This window comes from Rhinolophus hipposideros, assembly GCF_964194185.1.
Source record: "Rhinolophus hipposideros genome assembly, chromosome: X".
Lineage (NCBI taxonomy): Eukaryota > Metazoa > Chordata > Mammalia > Chiroptera > Rhinolophidae > Rhinolophus > Rhinolophus hipposideros.
In genome coordinates this window covers 102,159,228-102,170,864 of record NC_138046.1, presented here as the reverse complement: position 1 = coordinate 102,170,864, position 11,637 = coordinate 102,159,228, and the positions used below count along the sequence as shown (strand labels likewise).

General features: G+C 38.3%; 1 protein-coding gene across 1 annotated transcript in view; it reads right to left on the bottom strand.

Moving 5' to 3' along the window:
* The window catches only part of DMD (dystrophin), a 2,022,175-nt gene that overhangs the window by 1,630,995 nt on the left and 379,543 nt on the right, over positions 1–11,637 (bottom strand). Inside the window, exon 5 of the mRNA XM_081043053.1 lies at positions 6,418–6,510. Coding sequence (XP_080899179.1) covers positions 6,418–6,510 — 93 coding nt within the window. The remainder of the gene's footprint in view (positions 1–6,417; positions 6,511–11,637) is intronic.

Below are 11,637 nucleotides of genomic sequence, written 5' to 3'. Positions count from 1 at the left end.
TTGTTTGTTGTGGGAGTCAGTGTGGTTTAATTCATTATGACTTTTTTCAGTGTAAGAGATTCACATGCAAGAGTAGAACAAAGGTAACAAAATGCCCAAAGCATGGGTCCAGAACTCTGGCTTATTTACAAGGCCTCTTGGGCTACTGGAAATGCCACTATTGTATTTAAAGACAAATTTATATGAAGTTACAAAAGCCCACTGAAGATACATACACAGCATACATAGGTCCTCAGGTGAACACAGAAGGTACGTCACCTCTCAGGAGGCGGTCAGGAGACCTGCTCTGGCACCTAGAAGTACACTGTCCTGAGTAGAGATCTCTCACCTACTGCAGGACCCCAAGGAAAGAGAGGGTTTGGCAGAGCCTGCCTAGCTACCCTGGCACTGTTATTTCATCGTTTGGTACCCTTGCTCTTTTGGACCTAGTAAACAAGTCTACTGCTTTTCTATGAAACAGTCTTAGACCCAGAATAGTTATGTCACCGAAAGACATGATTTCCAATGGTGTGAGGTACCAGTTCGGGGCACCAAGACCCACTCTCTCCTAGATAGTGCAAAGGTCCGTTTTCTCCCTGCCTCAAGAATTAAAAGGAACTGGTGCTCCCTGAACTAAAGAATCTTAGATCATTCTCAACAAAGCGCCTGGCATGAACAGAGGCAGCAAATGCAAACCAAAAAAGCTACTGGGCCCAGGCAAGTTGGCCCTGTGGTAGTTTCTGTCTTAATTGACCCCACCCCCACCCCCACGCAGGTTCTTTCTGCTTTGTCCCCTTGTGCTTGTTTTTGGCATAGAGGTTAAAGGGCTTAAGGTCTGTGGGACAGACATGGAAAGAAAGGGTAGATGCAGAACATTCAAGATGCCCTCACGTGCAGAGTGGTTAGGCCAAGGGCACCGTCTGGTGTGCTGAGCTCAGGAACATTACCTTGGGGCTGTGAGGAGGCAAGGTCCATCAGCAACTCCAGAGGCTGCTCCTAGAGAAGTTACCCCTCCCTCTCAACACATAAGGTCACATGGACCCAAGGAGCAGAGCAGGAATGAGGGCCCATGTGTCTCCCTACAGCCAGTTGGAATTCTCTCCTTTGGCCTTGTCGGCTACGGTTGCGCCTACGGGGAGTTCCCTGGTTGGAGGAATTCGGCTGCGTCTTTCTAAATCAGGTAGAAGTCAACTGCAAACACGATGGCTGCAAAGAATCCCTACACCCCGGTTGCTTTGGAAGCCAAGTCCAAGGATTTGGCGACTGCCATGACAGATGGCGAGGTAGGTGAGGACCGCCGTGACCAATGCAGGAAGTCCATCACCGGCCAGCACAAGCCCCGCCACGTGTCATTCAGCGGCATGGCATCAGCAAAGAGGAAGTAGAAGGCCACCAGAAACTCTGGCGGGGCGCAGGGAGGGAGGCGGCAACTGAGGACGCCAAGTAACTGACAAAAGAAATGAGCGTGGAGACCCCGACGTTGTCAGCAGGTGGTGATCCCTGAGCGAGTGGAGGAAAAGGCACGCTGGCATGGGGCGCACATGGGGCACTGCCCTGGAAAGGCTTCCCCAGATGGGAGACAGGGGGGGTGGGGGGGCGCTTCGGATCAGGGTCAAGATCCAGTCTGAGGGCCCCAGGCTCGGCCTCTCTTTCTCTCCCCGCGCCCCCATCCCGGGAGGGAAGCAGAAACCCAGACTGTGAGGAAGGAGGGAAAGGCCAGACTCTTGGTTGTATTTTTTTTCTTGTTTTCTGAACATTTTCTTCTCCCCAGGCTTTGAGCATGTGCAAATGCCACTCAGCAGGTGGTATTTCAAACTTTCATTCTTCTTACTAATCTGATGCTAAATCCATTGTAAACATTTTTTCTAGGTTTCAAGAATGCAGTGACACCTCATTATACAACAAACATATTGTATTACAAGAATAATAACCAGGCTATTTCTTTAATATAAGTCAGGCTCTTTATTATATACTTGAAGGCAGTATGTGAGTAATTGTGATTAGGTTTTACCACCAAGGACTTTCCTTTTGGTTAGTATAAGGGCTATATACCACCACCATTTGATCGGATGATGAATATTTATTGTGTATTCTAAATATGACATTTTATTTTACTTCTTGATCCGTACAGAAGTCAACAAATGCCTTTGGGGAAAATACATATTGTAACATCTCCAATGTTACTCATCTTTTTATGAAAGATTCAATGCAAATTTTAGGATACACTATTAAATCTAACTTTAAAATACTTGAAAAGGATTTAAGATGATGTTTTGTAAACGTGGTAATGATTTGAAGATGTGAAATCTTTGCATGTATTTGTCTCCATCCCTTGATAGCTAAATTTATTAGTTAGAGGATTATCTAGTTTTGTTTTGTTTTTTAATTCCTTCCTGACCTGCTTATTTAGCCAGTCACTCAGTGAGAAAATAGGTCAAATAGTTATGTAAGATACATAATTTTTCTCATCACTTTCTAAAGTTTTAAAGTGCAAGCTCCATGTACAGCAATTGCCGAATGTGTATTCTGTGTCCTGTGCTGAACCAGTGTTGGAATCTGCAGATACTGGCTCAGTGGTGGTAATGGATTTCTACTGATCAGGCAACCCTCCCTTGATGAATGGGATTCATTTACAAAATGCTGCTTCTATGCATACAATGTTAAAGGCCAACCCAATATTCAATCCAAAATTCCTTTAGCAGCATGATGTCACTAACTCAGCTACCTGTCTCAGCCTCACGGGTATTGCTTCTACGTGAGCGCAAATGTTGCTCAGAAAAAAAAAAAAAATTAAGGGTGATGAGAGATAATCAGTTTTCTTTTCCTACATAAAAGACAGTTACCAAGAAATCAAACCTTCAGTCAGACACCGAGCTGGTCCTACGGTGAGTCTTGAACAGAAAAATTTCCCACACTCAAGGCTTACTATCCCTAAGAGAGAAATTTAAACAAATGTGTGTGTCCATACAGCTATACATCTGTTTTGAAAAGGAAAAAATTGAAATGTCTTTGAGCAGTGATTTCAAAATGGGACTAGGAGTTAACGGGGCAAAGAAAGTCAGATGGACACCGAGACACACCACCAAAATTCTCCTTCTAGGAAGGGCTTATTGCTCCAGATATCATCAGGCAGCCTACAGCTATGAGTTCCCCTCAGGAACTACCTGAATTGCAGTCATGGCACCTAAGGTCACAACCTTCCCAACGCAGCCCACATCCAGTGACTGAGGAAGGGGAATAGTATAAAGACTCAGCCATTTCAGGACAATTCTAAAGGTTCATTCTGGCTCCAACTTCCCCATGGGATTGAATAAGACTGTTGTTGAATGTGCGTCATAGCTCTAGTTCTCACTCCAGTCACCCTCTCCCTTTTACAGGTGTTGCTCCCAAAGGCATGCCTTAATTAACCATCCTGCCTGCTTAAGTCAAAAGCAGCTTCCCAGAATCCATCCTGTGACTAAAAGGAGTTCCAGCGGAGGGGTAGGAGTGAAGAGGAGTGGAGATTGTCTTCTCCAAGGAAAGGATAGTAGCGTGTGAGAGGCCTGCAGAAGACCAGAGCAAGAACTGGCTGGTACAGAAGGTACTAGGTCTAGACCATCCTAATAAGGATGGTCTGCACTTAAAAAAGGAGAAAGAAAAAGATACTAAGCACTCGTTGTCTTCTGCACAGTTTTGTTCAAAGCTGCTTGCTCCTCAATATAGGTATTCTTTTTTTAGGCTAACAATTTTAAATGGAAATTGGAAAGACAATGACAAGGGAAATAGGGTTAGCATTTCTGAGTTTTTACAAGTTCAAAGTGAAGTCCTCCACGGCACTATTAATAACATAGTATGTGGTACTGGAACAAAAGATTCATATCTTTCCATCTTTTAATACCATTTGGGAAAGTACATTAGATTGGCCAAAGTATCCTTTAATTTTTGCTGAGATTCAAGGGCTTCTTTGACTATTTAATAGGAAGGAAATATGTATTCTTGCTGAAAATATTACTTGGGATTCACTAGGTTATGATAGAAGTATTGAGCAGGAGGGATCTTTTTAAAGTATGTTTACTAGTTTTAGGAGAACAGGGTAGTGTGATAGAAGAGAGAGATAAGGTAAGGAAGCTAAGACTAGCAAGAGTACCTCCTTGCAATCACAAAGATATAGTGATTCTAGGACACAGATGGAAAACTACAGAGGTATCAGACAAGGAAAGACTGCAGAAGCATCCCTTCTGGTATACCTGGGTACGAAAGCCCCTCCACATGTTAATAATAAAAACTGAGCAGGCTCACACCAAATGAAGAAAATATCAGTGTAGCTTTGAAACTCTATCTTGCAGTGAATTGAGATGGAGTTCGAAAGGGTTTTGAGGAGATAAGAAGGGATGTGATCATATGAGAGAGTTTTGATGATAAATCAAATTAAAATCTCCTTTCGGGACTCTGTGCAGGGCTAGGTTCTGCTGACTTTGTCATGACCAACAATTGCGCAACTAAAAGTACCCTCTGTAAGCTGGTGTCTCTCCATCAACCATTTGTTACCAGGCCATAAGACAAATAAAACAATTGATAGTCCATTAGAAACTTCTATAGCAATTTTACAGACTCTATGTCTGTTGAATTTAGTGATAAAAAAGAGGCTTGGGTTTTGTGTGTCTTTATTTCATTTTTGGAATGCTTCAGTTTTACTGTAATTTACATACAATGGAAAAGGAGGGAAACTGTTCTTTTTTCAAGATATTTTAAGAAGTGCTAAGCAACAGAAGTAAAGCAGTTGGGGGGGGGGCTCACGTTGCTTTTCTGGTTCTAACACCATCATTATACAAAAAAGGCCCAGAATTAGGAATCTTGGGCTCATTTGAGGCTTATATAAGCTAGTCTCTATTGTCAGCCACTATGGTTGTTCTCTCCCTTCCTATATTGCTGTGAAATAGGATTGAGCCTGTTCAGAGTGTTTAGAATAAAAAGGTACAGGGATGGGGACCAACTGGGAGACAATATGGCTGCTAAGTTGTGTATATATACTACTGGTCTACATGCTATCTGACTCTGAGCAGGACCAACCTACAATTCAAGTTAAAAGTCAACCCTAATAAATGAAGTAGTGTACCTACTACAATAGGGATGAACCTGAAAGATTATTATGCTCAATGAAAGAAGGAAGATATAAAATAATATATGTTATATGATTCCATTGATATGAAATATCCAAAAAGGCAGATAAAGACAGAATATAGATTAATGGTTGCCTAGGGCTGGGGGTGGGAGTGGGGAGTGAGTGTACATGGACATGAGATTTCTTTTTAGGGTGGTGGAAATGTGCTAAAATTAGACTGTGGTGATGGTTGTACAACTCTGTAAATATCTTAAAATCTTTTATGTATTGGGGGTGGCAAAACTGTTCCATCCTCAAAATAATTTGAGAATCACTGGGCAACACAACTAAACCAGCTTGGTATTCTTTGAATTTTATACTTAGAACAGGTAAATTTATGATATATAAATTATATCTCAAAAAAAGCTGTTTTATAAAATAAAAAAAAATCTTTGCTAGTAAAAAGAGCAAACATCTCAATTATCCTCCAAATTCTTAAAATATGAGTGAACAACTCTAAGGAACCAAAGTTATTTATATGATACACCTTTAATGAAAATGGTGCACTGTACTGAGTGCTTTACAGACATTCTCATTTAATCCTGATAAGAAATGTACATGTTAATTTTTTTTTTCTATTTTGACAGTTAGGGATTATGGCCCAGAAAGGGATGGCATTATATCCAGTGTCACTAAGATGGTAAATGGGGGATCTGAAATTTGGGTTCATGTATACTCCTTCCACTAAATCAAATGACCTTTGATCTGTTTTCCAGAGGTCCAATAAATACAGGCATTCAGGAGACCCTATGCTGAGGCGTTTCAGAAAAAAATGCAATTTCCAAATTAGATTAGGAAGTCATTTGGTATGCATAACACATATACAGATAATCATATCCCAGTTGTCTTTTATTGGCATTAATTTATATCAAGAATATACAAGATCCACAATGTCTCCTTCATTTCATAGTGATTAACAGGACCAATACCATTCTTTTTACAAAACTATGTAGATTCACTTAGAGGTAAGTTATAGAAGACAACATTTGTGAAAAATATTTTTATTAACCTGTTGAAGAGATGTGTCATTTTTATTTTATTTTTTTTTGCTTCATCTCTACCCAGGAAAATAAAATTTAGAAAAATATTCAGACATTTCTGCAAATGTGCTAGAACAGATTTATAATCTGCTGATTCTTCACATCTCAAATTACCTTAGTCATACCAGTTTAAAAGGGAACACTATGGAGATGGCCTTTGTGTTGTTAGAGATATACATGTTTGTTTTGCAGGTCAAGGGTATAAATGAAAGGAAGAATCAGTAACATGTTACCCAAAAAAGGAATCAGGATTCTTACCTGCCAGTGGAGGATTATATTCCAAATCAAACCAAGAGTCAGTTTGTGATTTCCGTCCACTATATCAGTGCTTCCGATATTCACTAAATCAACCTGTTAAAGATAAAGGGAGAACATTTGAAGGACGGAGACAAAATGGCTACTTGGCAAGAAAACACATGCAGGTAATTGTGTTTAGTTATTCTCAGAGACTAAGTAGCATTACCGCTTTTTAAAAATAATCTAAAAATGAAACAGAATACATTTTTAAATGTACTCTCTATAACCAACAAATGCCCCCAAACACATTTATGAAGAGATAGGAAATGAATGTACTTTTAGCATATAAATAGATTACTGAAGATTAAAGAAGCCAATCAGAGTATCTACAAATAAAATGTGTACTAATAATTCATAAAGAATGCCTAAAGTTAAGACGTGCTTCCTAATACATAACTGAAAATCAAAAAAAAAAAAAAAAGAAATTTCATCAGTCCTTTTATCTACCTCAGAAGAATGTATTATAATTAGGGGTGACTGTATTTGACAAAAATGCCATTGCTTTAGAAACACATATTAGAACTCTGATAAACAATGGAGCTAGTAGCCAGCTCTCTTTTCTCTATCCAGGAATGGATTTGGGTGTTAAAATCTGGCAGGGCTTCGTTTTTCAAGGTAAACCTCATCTCCTGCCCATGCTCCTAACACTTTTGGGTACGGTCAGGTTAAACATAAGCATCAGGCAAATGAGCACATGAAAAGATGGTCAACATCATTAGCCTTTAGGGAAATGTGAATTATAACCATAATGAACTACACATGTATCATAATGGCTAAAATTAAAAAAATGATAATATCAAATGTTGATGAGGACATGGAGAAACTGTATCACTCATGCATTTCTGTTAGAAATATAAATAGTACAGATACTCTGGAAAACAGTTTGGAAGTTTCTTATAAAATTGAACATGTGCTTATCATACAATCCAACAATTGGGCTCTTGGGCATTTATCCCAAAGCAATGAAAACTGATATTTACACAAAACTCTATACATAAGTGTTCAAAATAGCTTAATTTGCAACAGCCAAGAACTAGGAACAATCAAGATGCCCTTCAAGAGTGAATGGTTAAACAAACTGTGGTACATCCATACCATGGACTATCACTTTGCAATGAAAAGGAACAAACTGTTCATACACACAGCAACCTGGGTGAACCTCATGGAAATTATCCTGACTGAAAAAGCTGATCTCAAAGGGTTACATACAGTATGACATGATATAGATGATAGATAGATAGATAGATAGATAGATAGATAGATAGATAGATAAGAGAGATAGGGAGAGAGGTTGAGAGAGAGAGAGAGAGGGAGAGAAAGAGGTTGAGAGAGAGAGAGAGATTTTGAAAAGACAAAATTAGACAAATGGAGAACTGAGTAGCAGTTGCCAGAGGTTAGGGAATGGATTGAGGTGGATGGTGTAGGTGGACGTGATTATGAAAGGGCAGCATGAGGGATCCTTGTGGTGATGGACCTGTTCTGCATCTTGACTCTGATGGTGGAAACACAAATGTACATATGTGACAACATTGTATACAACTAAAAGTATGTGCATGTACACACACACGAATACAAATAAAATTCAGGTACTATGAAAGCTATTGGCAGATTGTATCAATGTTGATGTCCATGGTAATATCATATTATAATTTTACAGGGTGCTACCATTGGGATAAAGCTGGGTTAAGGGTACACAGAATCTCTCTGTATTATTGCCTGCAACTACATATGTCTGAATTTACAATGATCTCAAAATGAAAAGTTAACTAAAAAAATGAGCATCCAGGGATGTATTAAAAGGAGAAATGATCAAAATAAGGCAAATAGGCAACTTCACATTAAGGTCTATATGTATATAATGGAGATGAAACTGTCAGAACAAGGGTTGAGAGTTGAGGAGTAGCTCACATTTCTCTCTATTTACTATCTTTGGCTTACTGATCTCTTTGGTTGAATTTTCTTTTGGCTGCCTCCAGGATCCTGCCATTTTGTATTGTCCCGAGGGCAGTGACCCGAGAGGGCTCTCTACTCATCCTCCGCTAGACATCGCCCCTAAACAGCAGAGACTCATTTTGGTTAAAGCTTTAGTTCTCTCAGACTCTAACCGCTTACTGAACTAAGTTTCATTCTGATCTGTCTTTCCCACTTGTATCTTCCTCCAGTGAGATGAGTTCATCATTCTCTGACTCAATGCTAAAATATATCTCTTATCAATCATCTTAATTTTCTCAATTGTATTAATTAAAATGTAAAAATATGAAGCTATCTGGGAAATCCAAGTGAAAACAATAAAAAGGCTACCCTTTAGTCTAATTGTCAAATGACACCCAGTTCCTCCCCACACAAACTTATTTTCAGGTTCAATGGATAATTAAATACTAAAATGTATTTTTCTATCCCAACTACATAAAAATGATTGATTGGTTTATTAGTTTAAAACAAATAAATGATAGAGAAAAATGTAAAATCATTTGAATAAGGATAAAAGATCAAGATACAAGTCCATATTTGAATTCCACACAAAATTTATAATAGAGTATGTTATTGAGCTATGCAACAGAGGAGATGTGAAGATGGTATCATGTGAACTTTACAGAGAAGTAGCATGTAAATGGACATTTCAGTAAGGTTCTACCAAGAAGCTGATAAACAGAAGTCCTGAAAGCTGGTTAACATGATAGACTTTGACTTTCTAGGGTATAGCAAAGTAAAGGGATACTGCCATCGTAAAACATTACATGTCTACTTATTTCTGCAACGCAGATGTTTTTCATTAGGCAGCTGAATGTCAGGAGTGTCCCATGCAAATCCTCCCTAATTTAGTATGCTATAGTTAATAAGAGTAATTCACATAATTGGGCATTCACATAAATTTGTCCTACACAGCAGATAACCATTTGCTATAATATTTTCATTTTAATTATACAAAGTAGAATACACCAAGTTTCTACAATTTATTAGGGAAGGATAAATAGAGATCCCAGGGGAGACTGACAACTCAAGAACAAGAAAGCACCATGATATACATTTCATTTGGGGATTCCTCACGTGGCAATAGAGGCAACGATGTATTTAATGCACAAAAGGAAACATTTTCTTGTTTTCTGGAACTTCATTGTAATGAGCATGATAATCAGACCATCCGTTGTTGAAAATTCAATTATTTAAATGGAGACGATACGATTTTTAGGAAATAGACTTACACTGGGGGAATCACTGTTTGTAATTATGTTTGAACTTGCGATACGGATCATTGTGGGGAGACTTAGAGCAAGGAACAGGCACTTCGATACCAGCAGCCCATATCCACTGTCATAAGCCCTATTGCTGTGTGAGCCAGGAGATGGTTCTTTTGTTTCCTTATCCTCATAAAATCCCTTCTAAGATCCAGTCTCCATTATGTCCAGGTATTGTGCTCAGCTCTGAATAAAGGAGAATAAAGTAGAACCCCTAATGTCCAAAAGCTCATAAGCTAATAGCAGGCCACATAATAAAAACTAATTAAAATTAAGTAGGATCCAGAAATTCCACTTCTGGGTTTATACTACAAAGAATTGAAAGCAGAGACTCGAACAGATATTGGTACATTAATGTTCACAGCAGTATTATTCACAACAGCCAAAAGGTGGAAACAACCCAATTGCCCACAGACAGATGAATGGATAAATGTAGTGTGGTATATACATATAATGGAATATTTTTCAGCCTTAAAAAGGGAGGAAATTCTGACACATGCTACAACATCGATGAACCTTGAAAACGTTATGCTAAGTGAAATTAGCCAGTCACAAAACGACAGACATATTATATGATTGCCCTTATGTGAGGTACCTAGAATAGTCAAATTTAGACAAAGAAAGTAGAATAGAGGATGCCAGGGGTTCGGGGAGATGGGATTAGGGAGTCATTGTTTAATGGTAAGAGTTTCATTTTAGGAAGATGAAAAAGTTCTGGAGATGGATAGTGGTGATGACTGCATACTGATGAGAATGTACTTAATGCCACTGAATTGTACACTTAAACATAGTTAAACTGGTAAATTTCTTATGCATATTTTACCACAAACAAATAAATAATAGGGGTGGCCAGATGGCTCAGTTGGTTAAAGCGCGAGCTCTGAATAACAGGGTTATCGGTTCGATTCCCACCTGGGCCAGTGAGCGGCGCCCTCCACAACTAGATTGAAGACAACAACATGGAGCTGATGGGCCCTGGAGTAACACACTGTTCCCCAATATTCCCCAATAAAATTTTTTTAAAAGTGTTTAAAAAAAATAAAATAAAATAGTAAAAAGAAGCCATTGGAACACACACAGAAGTCACAGACAATATCTCAAGGAATGTGCATGGATATATTCCAATAAACGTATTTATAAGCACTGGGATAAAAATAGGTAGGCAACTGTGTCTCATGGAAGCTCAGAATAGAAAAAAGAATTACTGTGGCAAGGTAAGCAAAACAAATATTAATAGATTATTCTACATAAATGCATGAGTGAGATCTTATACATGCCTCTTTCCTGTGTATACTGAGACAAGTTTTCTTTCCTGTTTTGCTTGCCCCAGTTTCTTCCTCTGACTTCTTTCCAAACTGACCTAAAACACTACTTTCATATTTTTCTCCCTATTCAAATGATCAATATATGTGTAAGTGTGCATGTGTGATATTACGCAAATCTATGAGGTTTTTATATTGTGCAACAAATGACAATGACATATTATTCAGATTCTATTGAATATTGCTTTTACCAAACAATAATCCCTTTTTTTCTTTCATTTTAATGGCCGTATAATATTTCACAGTTTGGATGTATCATAGAGTATTGAGCCATTGCCCTCTTAGTGGACATTCAGTTTGTTTCTAGGGTTGTGATACCGTGTTTCCCCCAAAATAAGACCTAGCCAGACCATCAGCTCTAATGCGACTTTTGGAGCAAAAATTAATATACAAGACCCAGTATTATATTATATTATATTATATTATATTATATTATATTATATTATATTATATTACATTACATTACATTACATTACATTACATTACATTACATTAGACCCAGTTTTATCATATAGTAAAATAAGGCCGTGTCTTATATTAATTTTTGCTCGAAAAGACGCATTAAAGCTGATGGTCCGGCTAGGTCTTATTTTTGGGGAAACACGGTATTTACTTTGTTTTGA